Here is a 16,637-nt window from a genome sequence, read left to right as displayed (position 1 = left end):
CTTTCATTTATAAAGGTCACTTTAAAAAAGCTATTCAAAAAGCCTTTTCTTGCATAAGTATGGGTTTTGATGGCATAGCTGCACATCACCTTTACTGTGGAACGTTGTGCATCATCCTATACATTGTCACCAAGTGGCAAGCCGTTGTATGTCGATCCCCGATGGAGAGATCTTTGATGGAATCACATCCTCTGATATCAAAGATACATGAAGTTCAACTTTTATGAAGTTCAATTGCGTTTGCAATTTTTTGCATTTATATTTTTTTGCATATATTTTATAGTATTCGCATGATTTCATATAATTTTATTGATTGACTTGTTAAATACAAACAATATCGCTGTGTTATTATTGTACTATGTTTAATACAGTATCTCTTCAGTTTAAACCATAAACGCATGCTGTCCACTCAAGTGGACATCTGAAAATTTCTTTGAAAAATATATATGTAAAAAAAATTACATTTCAAATCTTGTTTTTCATACTCCAAGAGCAATAAAAAAAATTTTTTGTGTGTGTATTATCACTTTTGTGGTGAACGTATTGCACAGTCTGAGGAAGCGATGTCAAAAGTCAATATATATATAAGACTGTGGGAACTGAGTGAAACCTGCTACTAAAAGAAGATAAAATGAATCTACTCTTGTGCCCATGTCTTGGATTGCTGTTCAACTTTTATTTTTTTTATTTTTTTATGCATCATGTAAAACAAGAAAACGGTAGTCAGACTTTGGTTATTATTTATTACTCCAGATTGCTTTAGCAGGTAACTAAATACAACATAATCTGTGCAGGAAGCAACTGAACTTAGTCTATATGAACAATGCATGCTGTAATGAAAAATATCTCAAATTGAGTTGTTTACTGCTACAGTAGGTATTTGCTGTTTATGTAATCTTCTTTTACACATTAGTCACGTATATTTAAAACAGATTTTCATCATTGGTTGACCTCTTTTCTCAACTGAAATTATATTCATTTTAAAGGTAAAAGTGATGTATTTGTTTACATTAAAGTGCTGATATGCTTGAAGAAACAAAGGCTATCTTCATTGGAGAGTGTGTGACCTTTCCATGCCTTAATCTGGTCAGACAGAAAAAAAAGCTGTAACGTTACATGGCTTTCTAAAGTCACTGAGTTGGTCGTAGACGCAGGTCAGAGAGAGAAAACATCTACGCATCAATGAGATAGAGCTGGAGATATGGGATGTTACACCTGCCGTCAGTATTCAGGTGTCAATGGAGACCAAATTGAAAATAATGCCAGAATTTGCTTGTTTATTAATAAAGGTAAGCTAAAATAAGATTTTTTTTAACGTAAATGCTCAAATTCAACAACCTTTATTTGACCTACACTGCAATTTCAGAAATTACTAGTTACTATTTTTTTTCTTCTTCCTTTGTGCTCTTTCAAGCACTACTACCACAGAAAACAATGGTAATTTGCTTAAACTAAATCAAATTAATTTGAACCTTATGCAGTATATTTAATAGTATTTATATTTGTAATATAATATGTTTAGCATTACATTTCTATATGATCAAAATATCATCAATATCCTAACCAACATTTTTTCCTGCAAATTTAAAATTGATAAACATCTACAATATATATATATATATATATATATATATATATATATATATATATATATATATATATATATATATATATATATATATATATATATATATATATATATATATATATATATATATATATATATATATATATATATATATATATATATATATATATATATATATATAATTCTTTTTTTCCTGTAGGAAATCATCTGTAGATAGCATCATACTAAAATTACATACATTTATAGTGTATCAAGACACAAAAGCGTATTGAAATAGACCCCAGATTTACAAAATACTGTTTACTGTTTTCTTTAAAAAGAACGGTTGATGATAATAATTCCATCAGAATCAGAATCAGAATCACAATCAGAATGAGCTTTATTGCCAGGTGTGCTTACACACACGAGGAATTTGCTTTGGTTACAGAAGCTTCCAGTACACAATGTAAATTGACAAGACAAGAGACAAAAATAAATTTGTAAGTTAAACACACAATGGTGGAAATGCAATGTGACAGAAGCGCTTCGGATGGAATAGAATATATACAGATGTTTTGTAAATATAGGTACTATATATAAGTTATAAGGTGCTATATGTGAAATGTCTGAGGTAAAGTATTGCACACATTTATTGCACAGTAGGGTGTATAATATGTATATACGGGTGCTATAGGATCTACAGGTGTTTTAAATATACAAATTTACACATTTTTAAGGTGCTATATACAGAGAGTCTGACGGAAGTTGTTTATTGCACACATTTATTGCTCAAGGTGAACATTTAACTGTTCATGAGGTAGATGGCCTGAGGAAAGAAGCTTTTTCTGTCTGGATGTTTTTGTTCTCGGTGCTCTGTAGCGCCGACCAGACGGTAACAGTTCAAACATAGAGTGTCCTGGGTGTGAGGGGTCCAGAGTGATTTTGCGTGCCCTTTTACTCACTCTGGATGAGTACAGTTCTAGAAGTGTGGGAAGAGTAGTGCAAGTGATTCACTCAGCAGTCCGGACTATTCGCTGTAGTCTTCGGAGGTCAGTTTTGGAGGCTGAGCCAAACCAGACGGTGATGGAAGTGCAGAGGATGGATTCTATGACAGCGGAGTAGAACTGTACGAGCAGCTCCTGTGGCAGGTTGAACTTCCTCAGCTGTCGGAGGAAGTAAAGTCTCTGCTGGGCTTTTTTCACAATAGAGTCAATGTGCGCGTCCCACTTCAGATCCTGAGAGATGGTGGTGCCCAGGAACCTGAATGACTCTACTGCAGCCACAGTGCTGTTCATGATGGTGAGTGGGGGGAGTACAGGGGGGTTTCTCCTAAAGTCCACTATCATCTCCACTGTTTTGAGCATGTTCAGCTCCAGGTTGTTGTACCTGCACCATAGAACCAGCTGCTCCACCTCCTGTCTGTACGCAGACTCGTCACCATTCCGGATGAGGCCGATAACAGTAGTGTCGTCTGCAAACTTCAGGAGCTTGGTGGAGGGGTCTTTAGAGGTGCAGTCGTTGGTGTACAGGGAGAATAGCAGTGGGGAGAGAACACATCCTTGTGGGGCACCAGTGCTGATGGTGCGGCTGTCGGACATGATTTTGCCCATTCTGACTAGCTGTTGTCTGTCTGTCAGAAAGCTGGTGATCCATTGACAGACAGAGCTAGGGACAGAGAGCTCGGTCAGTTTGGTCTGAAGCAGTGATGGGATGATGGTGTTGAAGGCAGAGCTGAAGTCCACGAACAGAATCCTCGCATAGTTCCCTGGTTTGTCCAGATGTTGTAGGGTATAATGCAGTCCCATGTTGACTGCATCATCCACAGACCGGTTTGCTCTGTAGGCAAACTGCAGGGGGTCAAGCAAGGGGTCAGTGATGTCCTTCAAATATGCCAACACCAGTCTTTCGAATGACTTCATGGCTACAGATGTTAAAGCCACAGGTCTGTAGTCATTGAGTCCTGTGATCTTTGTTTTTTTGGGGATTGGAATGATGGTGGAGCGTTTAAAGCATGATGGGACTTTGCACAGCTCCAGTGATCTGTTGAAGATCAGTGAGAAGATAGAAGCCAGCTGGTCAGCGCAGGTTTTCAGACAGGCTGGTGAAACAGTGCCTGTCATGGTCATGGTCAGTGCTCATGGTCGGTGCTTTGTCAGTGACCGCACTCATTGCTTGGCTTAGATATCACAGGAGAGCACAAAGTCATGGTCATTCTCTTTCTTTTAACTTACCAAATCGAAATAACTTACCAAGTTAAAACCTTGCAAATGCGCGACTTTTCTTTCTTTCTTTTAGTGAGAACCTGCAGTTGGAAAACAAAACATGTTCGAAATTAAAACCCAAACAACTGAACATGAATGAACACAAGAATGTGGGTAAAATGCCAATGTATGACTCAAATATATTTGTTTAATTGGTCTGTAATTTACTCATTTTACAGAATTCTGTTCTTATTGAACAGGTTGAAGATGTGGTGAACTACACTTAAACCACGTGAAACCAAGGAACATCTATAAAGTATACCAAGCCAAAAACTGAATATGCTGTCATAAAACTTCCCTAATTGCTATAAACATGTTATGCTAAATAACCCCTCATTTGAACTGCATAAAATGTTTTTTTCCATCGAGTGCATGAGTCATGGCAGGGATGATCCCATGAGAACATTGTCTGTGTTTTTGGTTCTCACAAGTCACAAGTTTATGTCATTTCATGGATTTTATGTCTGCTAAATGAATAAATGTAAACATAAAAACCAAGCCCTTCAGATTATATAGGACTGTATTCCTACGAACAACTAAATGTGGACTGTGAAAACATATTGATATTGTATAATTCTTGTCATGTGTTTCTAATAATCGTCCTATGAATAAGTGTTCATTTTGTCAGAAACTGGAGAAATAATAGCCATTGTCACAATTATTTTTCCATTTGTTTCTTTAGCTTCTCTTTATTTGCTTCATTACACTATTTTGTGTACATTTAATGATTTACTCAAACTGTTTTATATGAATTTGTTGATTTAAAATAGCTTCAATGCAGCATATAAATTGATGATTCTTTTATATATATATATATATATATATATATATATATATATATATATATATATATATATATATATATATATATATATATATATATATATATATATATATATATATATATATATATATATATATATATATATATATATATATATATATCCTTAAATGCTTCTATATTGTAGCTGCAAACCATGTGGGATCAAATCTGAAGACAGGGAAATATGTCACCATGGAACATTACCCATATTTCAGTTTGCTAGAAACTACACACTTGTAACCACAACTATGAAGCTTTACACAACTGCAGTGTATCATACTTCCCAAAAGATCCGTTCAGTCATGAAGTCAAATCGCAGGCCCACTCAAAAGAATTTTCCATATGGGAACTTTTTGGGGGGAGGGGATTTATAAGGGTCTGTGGTTCTTTCAAATTTTACATTCTGTTCATAACATAAATGTGAATTATTAAGCTGCTTTTTTAAATGTAAGTTGTTAATACACAAACAAGGTGCTATATAAGGACCAAAGTGGTTATCCAATTCCCCAATCACATAAACTCACCTTCATGAGCTAGTTGTAGTCCTTTTAACAAGTGTGCCTTTCTGTCTTGGTCAGGGTGAAGTTGTGTAACCACAGAACAAAACAATCATAAAACGTTCCTGAGTGACATAAAAACATTCACAGACTGTTTAATTCCACCCACAATAAATGTGTACTTCAGTTCCATGGCTTAAAACATGTTTTTATTTTGTTTGTAATTTATATTTGTGATAACAAACCCCCATTACAGGAAATAATGATCTCAATGAAGGCATTGTGTGTGGGTTAAAGACACAAGACCAACATAAAGATATAGTAAAAACAGTAAATCTGATGACAATAAATATAATAGTAATGGCAAATTAATTTAAAACACTATATTTTATAAATACTAATATTTTAATTAAGCTCATATATATTCAAATAGCAATATTAATAATAATACTTTTGTTTGAATAGTTTACTTTGCCCTATATTCAGAATATTGATCGTGACATGATGGCACATTTATTTTCTTTTTCATGTATTATTTTTTTCCCTGTGTTTTTTCTTATTTGATCAAATAACTTAATTGTTGTTAAGTCACTAAAGGGATAGTTCACACAAAAATGAAAATTCTGTCATCATATATTTCCATAGTATTTTTTCCCCCCATACTATGGAAAGCAATGGGTTCCATCAACTGTTTGGTTACCCATATTCTTCAAAATATCTTCTTTTGTGTTCAGCAGAAGAAAGAAATTCATACAGGTTTGGAACAACCTGAGGGTGAGTAAATGATGACTGAATTTTCATTTTTGGGTGAACTATCCCTTTAATTGCCATTTCAATAGAAATTAAAACCATTAAAGCATAACCGTACATGATAAAAATTAAAGAAAGTGCTGATAAATTTTCAACTTTAAATAAAAGTTCATATCGCCTGAGCGAATGTTTTTAACCAGATTGTTTGGTAGAAAATCAGGATAATAGTGGTATCTGAAATGTTTTCCTTATCTCTACGCACCTTTAGTTTGTATTTGGCAGCTAATGAGGCGAACCGCTGTTTAGAAGCAAACCCTGACCGACTGCCTGTGCTCTCACGAAAGCAGAACCCATGTTGAGATGACCCAATAGGTGTCAAGGGCCTGCTCTTGACTGTGCCTGAGTCCACACGGCCAAGCTCAAGAACAAAAGGTTGCAAGACTCTCCTTGTCTGTGTCCCACAGATCTTTGACGACCCTCTTCAACCCCCCAACATACACAAGCACGGCCCATACCCCAGCACATACATACAACCTCAGCATGTGGCAGACTACCGGAGCCGACCCAATGTTGCCCCATTTGCATTTTAAGCACAGGATGGAAAGAGAACACTTGAGGTGTTGTAGCACACAACGGCTCATCAACATTTCAGCAAGAACTTCTGTTATCACACTTATCAAGTGAGTTTTTACATTACAGCTCCTCTCATGCACGATTCACCCAGATTTTATTCCATAACAGCATGATACTTTAGTTCAAGGTTGTTTGACTGGCCGTTTCAGACAATTGAACCAATTATTATGTTGTTTTGGCATAAGAATAAATAAAAACATGCTACATTCATCTTTTAAGCCTGGCACCAAGCTCTCTCCCTTCAAAAAACTGGACAGAGTAAATTCAGGGGGAGAGATGTAGAGGTCAGGCTGATGTGGAGGGGGTGTGTGGCTAAAGGAGTACAAACAAAAGGTTCTGTGAAAGGCTGCAAAAGGTGGACAGGCAGAGGTGTTAAAAGTGATACCCTGAAGAAACAAGTCGGCAGATATGCACCTTCTCAGATCTCTCGCTCTCTCTATGCCATTTGCACATACTGTCTGCTCTAGCACAACTCCAATCAACAAATTTTTGAGCTTGACCTTGTGCGGCCTGCAGGTCTGATTTGTCTTTTAGTGAGATAACTGGAGCATGAGCAGCACTCTGACTAAAAGGGAAACGTTTTTTTTTCGAAAATTGCATACCTGCTAAATTTACGGAACTCTAAGAATGGTGTGTTCAAGGGGTTCAAATGGAAAACAAGGTCTTTCGAATCCATTAAAAGAGAACACTACACTAAACATCCCCAGGTACACAGCAAAATCTATCTACATCTGATTGAAACTGGACCCCAGGCTTTGGCATGGAAAGAAAACACTTCAAAGCCATTGTCTGAGGGAGTTCACTTTGAGCTATGGAAATGGAAATTTCCAGCATTCCTCAATGATAATTGGCTAACTCCAAAAGTGCAGTGAAGCTTAGCTTTAATTACTAAGGAAGTGGTAGACCCTATTCAAACATCGTTGTCCATTTAAAATCTTTGTAGTGTTATTGCTGATAAAAAATGCAAACATATAAGGCTTTGCAACAAACTTTCTATTCGAACTTTGTGTAGAGAGAGTTCATTTTTAGGCCTTTTCTAAACAGTCACAGATTAAATAAACAATTAATACAGTTAAAATGTGTACAAGCTACGCGCATATTACCATAAATTATGCATATTTTTTATATCATAAATCTCAATACATTTCCTAATTTAAAATGCAGGACTTTAACATAATTTGCAGATAAGTAAAGCATTGGCCTTTGTTTACACTTCACAAATTACCTGGCAGAAGCGTGTGTGTGTGCACAGGTTTGCAGTGTGGACACAATTATTTGGTAAATATCCTCACAGATCAAATGAGGCCTATGTCTAAATGTGTTTTGTAGGGACATTTGGGTCTTCACTATTTATAAGGCTCCTGTGTTTTACTTTAAATGTGCTACTATTAACCGTTTTGTAATGTTTAGATATATGGTTTAATAAACATTAGTATAAAAACCATTGTGTCAGTGAGAAGTCCTCATTATATGTGTGTGTGTGAATAGGTACAACGCAACCCAGTGATTGACAATTTCCTGGAGGGAGGTCCCTCCCTTATCATGTGAAATTTCCACTGCTTGGGTTCAGATTGCGCTCGTTGTCACCTATGATGAGCACGTTGTCCGCCTCACACGATGGATTAAACTTGGAGTTGTGAGAAAGTCACAGTTTTGCCATTCCTGACTGCTTAACGAAACTGATTTAAACAGGGAAGCAGGGGAGCATTAAAAAACAAGGTACGGTATCTGCGCGATAATTTTGTGCGTTTTTTACTCTGAACGATAGGTGCTGTTTGGAATAATTAAGTCTTACATATGACTGCACTTTTATTTTCTCAAGTGTATGCTTATTTTATTTTCTCAGTTGCTTAATTGTGTTAGGTCCACTTAATTTGCATTACCGTGCTCGCTAAAAAGTAACGAAAGTGCTAAGGTTTCGTCTAACTGAATTGTTTTCAACGTAGTAGACTCGTCGCTGTTGCGTTTGGGCTTCACTGCCTCGTTAGTGAAAAGTATCGGAAAGTATCGATAGGCCTACTTTTCTTGTGACTTGTCGTTTTCTTGTTTCTATAAAACATGTGTAGCTATGTATTTACCTTGTTTTGATGGCCCCAACAAAATAAACTATGTCTATTAAAAAAAGGTTTGATAAAAGTCAGGGAAAGAATGGTTGGGAATCTACAGTACAAAATTCTGACTTAATAGAAAGTTGCAAATAAAGTAACAATTTAATATTTAATTTACCAGACAGCTGTGAGGAAAGTTGATCGATAAACTAAGAATAAATGTATATTTCCTTTTCACTTAGCATAAAAGGTTTGATAAAGGTCAGGAAAATAATGGTTGGGAACCTACAGTATAAAAAAATAAAATATCAGACTTAATAGAATCTTGCAAATAAAGTAACAATTTAATATTTAATTTACCAGACAGCTGTGAGAAATGAAAATCAATCGATAAACCAATAATAAATACATATTTATAACGATACATATAAACCTGCTATTTTTTTTTATGTAAATCACTCAGCTTCTTAATCAAAATGGGGCTCTGTGACTACTGACATGATTACATCTATTGTGATCATGATTTCTATGATGCAGAGAAATCTTAATAATAGACCCAATAAGTGTTGTAAGCAATACTACTTTTTCTGGAGCTCCAGCAACTTTAAGAGGAGCGAACTGGAATTAAACAATGTAAAATGTCCACATGAAATCAAGACAGTATTAAATTCCTTGAATAGTTGTCAATGCTGCGTGAAATACATTGGTAGGGTAAATGTACCTATTAAGCTCAAGTACCCATTAAGAACACTACTATCTTTGAGCTCAAATTATAAAAAGAAGAAAATAATTGATCATCCCATTTGATGTTTTAACCAATTTATGCGTTTGTTACTATATACCTCCTGTAATTTCAAGCTAATCAGACCATTGTACACTGAGATATGCATATCAATGTGTTCGCACTGTCTGGTGGCCATTTTGAAAACTGTCTGAAAACTTTCACCAGAAGAGGAGCCCCTTAAATGTGCATTTTTTTTAGATGTTTAATCCTTTATTTTGGACAAGTCTAACTTCTTACTGCAAAATTAAAAGATTATTGTTTAGACTTGCATATTCTAACCTGGAACCTGGATGTGGGAAATAATTACAGTTCGATCCAAAAGATTGTTTTTGCAACATAGCGCAGATGCTACAGAACATTGTTAGCTTACTAGCTGTATAAGATTGTGTGCTACACTAATATATTACTTCACAGGCATTACTGGCTTGCACTTTAAATCCATTATATTATAAATTTACAGTTTATTGATGTTCTGTTGTTTTATATTGCTGTAATTTTTAAAGACTTCATAGTATTGTAAGGTGAGCTTAAAGGGTGCACTACTATGAAAATCACAGCTTCAGTGTGACATCAATAAGAAAAACTATAATTTCATAGATATTTTCAATAATAGCTGTTCATATTAAAATATGTATGAACTTATTACATGACCTAGATTATTTATATAGCAAAATTTCCCTTTTAAATTTAATTTAATATGTATTAATAAAAAAAAGGTTGCTGTTCCAATAAAGCTCAATGTGCTCCCTTTAAGCTCATCCACATTGAACATCAATACTTCATAAACAGACTTTAAATATTAACTGATGGATGTCACATCAAGTTAATCTTTATAAAATTATTCTTTAAAAATTTTGTATAAAATAAACAAGAATTTTACCAAAAACATGTTGTGAGCTTAATGGCAACAGGGATGTGCTTAAAGGGTACAAACATCTTTACATTTAATGATGAACATCTTAATTTAAATGCTTTTGTCCTTTAAAATCAAATTAAATATTATTGTGTGAGAGATTAATATTTTATTTTAACATAACTTCTTGTACTGAAACTAATACCCTGTGCACTAAAATGTCTCAATGTAGACTTTGGTTAGCTTAATAAGTACGTTTACCCTAATTGTTTTAGACCGTTCAAACCGAAAAGTAAATTTTGGCCACAAAAATGGGTTAAGGAATTAAATATATTAGTTATCACATCCCCGTCTTTACAAGAGCACTGTCATTTAACACATTACTCAGCATTTTTATAGTTCTTCCTGTTATTATCACTATTTGTTTAATCCAAAAAACAAAATTAAAACTAATTTCATAAAATTAATTGTTTTAGATTTTATCAAAATGCTGATGTAGAGATCTCTTCAAATATGTTTTACATCCGTCAAAACATTTGGCAACCCCTTCATATATAGGTCTGCTGATGCTAATCTTGTCTCCCTTTGTTTTGTTTTTTTTGTCTAGGCATGATTAGGAGGACGGAGGTGGTGCTCTCAGTCTTGGGGGAGCTGCAGGAGGCCACAGAGTGTGTGGGTCTTGATGCCCTCACTAAAGTTGCTATGGAAGTGGAACAGGCCCTGGCCTCTTTCTGTCTTCCTACAGCACTCTGCTCTGAGATCTCCTCATGGCTTGGCATCGACGCGGTGGCTCACAGACTGTACCCGTCAGACGCCCCGGTGGGTTTACTTCCTCTGGTCTGCAAAGGAGAAGGAAACATGCTGTTTGATGCAGCTAGCATGCTTCTAGTGGGCTCTACGAGCCTGAGTCTGGAGCTGCAGGTCAGGACTGTGGTGGAGATGCTTCTCTGGAAGCGATACTACCTGTGCGGTATGATCGACTCAAAGGTGATGCTGCAGGCAGTTAGGTTTTCTCTCTGCGCCGAGGAGTCTCAGGACATGCTCAATCTGCCGATTCAGGTGCTGGAGGCCATCTTTGACGCAGATGTCAAGGCCTCCTGCTTCACTGGGTCTTTTGCGAACATGTGGCACGTGTATGCGCTGGCGTCTGTCCTGCAGTGCAACATTTATTCGGTTTATCCCATGTACAATTTAAAGATTCGGCCCTATTTCAATCGACTCATTCGCCCAAGGACATGGTCGAAAGACTCCGAGCCCTTGACCCTTCACATCATGTGGTCGGGCGACCTGGAGGCAGGCTTTGTTTTCAAACCCAACAACTTTGTAGCTTTGATTCATGCGAGCGACCTCAAAATCGGGAGTCCCAACAGTGAGCAGCGAATGCCCTCGGTAAAGTCCCTGGAGCTTCTGACTCAGGATGCCCATCTGTCATACTCCAACCTCAAAGACAAGTTCAATATCACCAAGAGCACCTTTTACCGCTGGAAGAGGCAAAGCATCGAGTACCACAAGAAATCGGTGGCCAGGTATGAGGCCAAACACTTCTTCCTGACATCTTACAAGCAAGGAAAGCTGATTCCCCTCAGCCAATTTAAAGGGCTTTTCCCAGAAATCCCAAGATCCACGTACTACGCATGGAAGCAAGAGCTTGTGTCTACTTGCAGCGTCTCAGGCGGCTCCACAGGGGAGCTGAGTCCCGGAGACAGCACTGAACAGGACTACTGGTCCTCACCAGAAGTCAAGAAGAAGCCCAGCCAAGGGAGCTTTGCTAGCATGTTGGCGTTCAAGTGCGAGAAACTGGAAGGAGAACGGGCCCAAAACGTGGCCTTGATGCAGGAGGCGAAGAAGAGCTTGCAGAACTGTATCGTTGCAAACACCTCGTTCCCCTACAGAATTTTCAAAAGAAGTTTTCCAGGCATCTCCAGATCCACATACTACAACTGGAGGAGGGAAGCCATGCTGTTCACGCCATTCAAAGAGCTCTCAGGTAGCAGCGAGGAAAGCTCAGATGCTGATAAAACCCAGAGTCCCAGAAGTCAGATGTCCCCTGCTAAGTTTGACAGACAGAAACTATCACCAAGAGTGAAGATCTCCAGACGCAATCAAAGGAACGTGAGGCTGGCATACCACCAGAGGAAAATGTTAAGGGAAGAAGCCAAAATGCACGTCCGGAGGTCAAAGATGTCCTTCATTAAATTCAAACTCAAGTTTCCTTCAGTGTCCTCCACTTTCTACTGGCTCTGGAGTGGTTCTTTGAATGGGAAAACCAAGAAGCCCGTCATGATGTCTGAGACGGAGGAATCCCAGAGCTTGGCTGTCTCGCCAGAGGTCTTTGAAAAGATGAAAACTCCAGGAATGTTTTCTTTTGATGGGAACATGGATTGCCTGAATAGACAGACGGTCAGTCCCTCTGAATTCACACTGCCTGAATATTCTTTGCCTGACCAGTCCAGTAATGAACATATGTTTGTGATGGATGTCGTGGCACTGGCCAATTTCAAGGCCCAAGCAAAGCTGTTTTTGCAACAACGCTTTGAAGAGAAGTCCTTTCCCACATTCAAAGAGTTCCGGTCTTATTTTCCTCTTACTCCTCGTTCCACCTACTACATGTGGAAAAGGGCTCTGCATCACGGGGTGCCATTAATTCATGGCTGAATGCTGTTATTTTCTTCACCACTGTAAAGTCCAGTATTTGCGACCAAAACTGACGCTAAAAATTTGTATAGTTCACAATGCAGTGTTTCTTTTCAGATTGACTGTTTTTTTGTTTTTGTTTTTTGAGTAACCCGCATAATTGCAGTTCACGCATCTTAATTATTTGTTCTTTTCCCTTATTTGACCACTTGGTTCTAGCTCAAGGACATTTGCGTGTGTGTGAAATCAGACAGTCTTTGTGTCCACCTACAGTAAGGGCTGATGGCCCCCAGGCAAAAGGCAGTTCAAAGACATTATCAGGCTCTCTTTTGAACCCCACCCCCTAAATATTTACAATTTAAATGAGTTCTAAGTTCTTATTCGTTTTATTTCATTTTCTTGTCTATTTCTTTTTAATTGCTTTCTTTTTATTTTGTTTTATACTTTTCTTTTCTTTTTTTTTCAATTTGAAAAAGATACAGTTGAGGATTTTTCTTAAAAATGTATATTATTTTAATTCTTACATTGGAGGGTTCTTTATTTCTTTTTTATACATATATATTTTTATACTGACAATTGAATGTGATCTCTGCTCTGGAAAACTTTTATGTTGCCAATTTAAAAAGGATTCCTCACAATTGAATGTTACAGAATTGTTGTTTTGCACATTGTTTTTGACCATGTTTCAGTTCACATATATTCCTTTTTTTTCTTGCTGCTAAAGGTGTAAATATTTGACAATCTCGGACTTATGTTGTAGTGTTTTCTGAAGTTGTGTTCAACTACCTAGCTGATTTTTTTTTTTTTCAGCTTCACGTTTATGGTGTTCTGTAAATTTCTGTTAAACTTGTCTAAAAAATTACACAAGTTCACAATGTGCTCCTTGGATAATTTTGCTGAATGTGAGCACAAAGCAAATTTTGTTAATGTCATCATGTGGAGCATCTCATGTATGAGACCAATTGTGCAATAAAATCTGGTTTATGTCCACTGTTCTCTCTTTAGGTGAGTGTTTATGAAGTATTAGAAATGTTAACCACCTAGTGTTTGGTTAATTTGTTAATAAATATCTGTTTTAGAGTTAAGAGAAGATGCTCTGGGGTTCATTGACTTCAAATTAGGCAGATCATTTAGTCCAACAGCACTTGGGAAGAAACTGTTATGGTTTCAGATTTGGACAGTAACAAAGTACATTTACTTGAGTACTGTAGCTAAGTTCACTTTTTGTGTATCTGTGCTTTACTTGTTTTTTTTTTTTTCTTACTGGAAACTTATGACTTCACTACATTTTAAAAAACAAATATACTTTTCACTCCACTACATTTCTATCAAGGTCCTTGAAGTCGAAAGTCGTTTCTATGTAGCTGCTTTGAAAGTCAGTGGATGATTTCTCCCGCCCCCCCACAGCCTATCAGTAATCACTCTTGTAGGGTCACATGAAGTTCAATAATTTCCAGGCATTCATTGAACACTGATCAATTGATGGCAAAATAGAAGGCGATTCCATTGCGCATTGCATGCACACATGGCCATACTTAGACAGTAAGTTTCAGTTTTCTGAAAAGATTAAATAATCTTTTTAAATGTTTGCTTTGTTTGCCTAAAACTAACCATATCACAGCCTTCAAAAACTTGCAGAAGCATAATGAGGTATCTAAACTTTTAATTTCTGGTGCAAGCTTGAAATGGACATTTTCTGTGATTTTAGAGATAAAGTTTGTATGAAGCATTGTTAATTTTGTTGACAAATAATTTTTGTCATGATTTTCCCCGATGATTTTTTCACTGACGAAAACGAGACTATACAACTAAATAAGAAACAGTTATGAATGACAAACATGATAAAAAAAATAAATAAAAAAAAATTAAAATGATGTCCTGTGTGAGATGCACAGATTTGAATTGTAACGTGCTGATCTTATATAAGGTATAGCATACACTTGCTGCATGTCTCATTAAATGCTCAAAAATGTAAACGTCTGGGAGAAAGAGAAGAACTTATGGATAAGTCTGAAAAAGGGTGATGACACGAAAGAGAGCTCAACTCAATCCGGCTTTCTGTGCGCACAGAACGCTGCTTCTCAGAAGCCTGTACTGAAGTACTGAATTTTAGTCGATTTCATCTACGAAAATCTTATATTTGGTCAACTAAAACTAAAACAATTAAGATGTGACTAAAACTAAATGGCATTTTAGTCAAAAGACTGACTAATACTACATATAAATTTGCTGTCAAAATTAACACTGGTATGAAGTATGGTATCAAAGAATTTTTTATGGATTTGCCCACCAAGTTGCCATAGCCTTGTGGATACACCGCTAATGCATAGGTAAAGTTCGACAATGACGTTAGTTAGCATGCAAAAACGTAGCTAATAATGTTAACTGAAGTCATTTCAGAAATACGTTTTAGCATAATCTCAAATAAACACAATGTAGAAACTGTTCTATGATTTTGACTTTGATAAGAGCTTTGTAACTTAATTTTTTTTTAAGTATTTAAATGAGTTCAAGTTGTATGCTAGCATGTCAGATGGAGCATCACTGACTGGCTTAAACCACCATGAAGGGTTCTTACAACAATGCAAAAATAATAAAATAATGCATTTACTTTTACTTATGATACTGAAGTACTTTTAAAAGCAAGTACTTCTGTACTTTTACTTAAGAAAATATCCATCTTTACAATTTTCACTTGTAACAGAGTAGTATTTGACCAGTGGTACTTTTACTTTAACTCAATGGAGTTACCTCTGTATGGTTGAAATTTATGGAATGCCAAGTCTTCCAAAATTAAAAATAAATAAATACATAGATAAATATACAAAGAAATGTAAAATATATATATATTCATTTATTTCCACATTTATTAATTTCTACATTTATTTATTTATACATTTATGTATTTTTACATTTATGTATTTCTACATTTATTTAATTATACATTTATTTATTTATTTTTACATTTATGTGATTTTACATTTCTTGGTCTGTAGGGTAATGAGGAGGGCGTGGTTTACCTCAGACATAGCAATGGAGCTCAGAGTAGGTGAGGGTGAAGCGTTGAGGCCACAGTGACACCTTGTGGTGTGGCCAAAATACAATAAGTATAGCCTACTGACATTGATACTGTAATTAATGACTTTTATAGGTATATGGCCAAAATCTTATATCACGGGTTAAGTCAAAGGTCATAAGGTTACCCCTGGACATCAGTTTATGGGGGTATAAAGACTACCACCGCTTAATAGAAAATACGTTTGTTTGTGTTGCTGTCAGTATTGTTATTGGAAGTTACATTAAAATGCAGTTAGCTCAGCAAAATTTTCTACTGTAACGACGCGTCGTTCTTTAGGATCTTTGAAATATGCATTGTATTTTAAGCGTTTGTCACATGTTGTCCTTGTAAAAATAGGAAAAAATTAATGTGAAGTGAATTTGTGGTCTTGTTTCAAATGCATTAATCAATATGTTTGCGTCAACTTCACTGTAGCCTATATGTCCGCTGCTTCCTTTCCCTGTGTTCTGACCGGTAATGGAAAATATCAAACGCCTCCATTTCAGAGTCCCTCAGATCTGTTGAAGATGTTGCTGTTCATGTTTGTTAGCCCAGGACATTTTACAAATCCAGACCAGACGATGTTCTACGGCCATTTCCGGAATAAAGAGTAGCCTATCCATGTCACACACAGTACAGTTAGGGAGATATGACTTAACCCGTGATATAAGATTTTGGCCATATACCTATCCAAGTCATTCATCACAGACAGTATCAACGTCAGTAGGC

The 16,637-nt window shown here is 36.3% G+C and overlaps 1 protein-coding gene across 1 annotated transcript; it reads left to right on the top strand.

Moving 5' to 3' along the window:
* Positions 1-10,825: 10,825 nt before the first annotated feature.
* Positions 10,826-12,871, top strand: vrtn (vertebrae development associated; the record flags this gene model as incomplete). The annotated part of the gene is made up of 1 exon (XM_079831701.1): positions 10,826-12,871. The coding sequence occupies one exon, from the start codon at positions 10,826-10,828 to the stop codon at positions 12,869-12,871; it is 2,046 nt and encodes a 681-aa protein (XP_079687827.1).
* Positions 12,872-16,637: the final 3,766 nt, after the last annotated feature.

The sequence above is a fragment of the Gobio gobio genome (assembly GCF_949357685.1).
Source record: "Gobio gobio genome assembly, chromosome: 12".
Taxonomy (NCBI): Eukaryota; Metazoa; Chordata; class Actinopteri; order Cypriniformes; family Gobionidae; genus Gobio; species Gobio gobio.
Note: the sequence above shows the minus strand (reverse complement) of the source record. Positions and strands in the feature narration are given on the sequence as shown.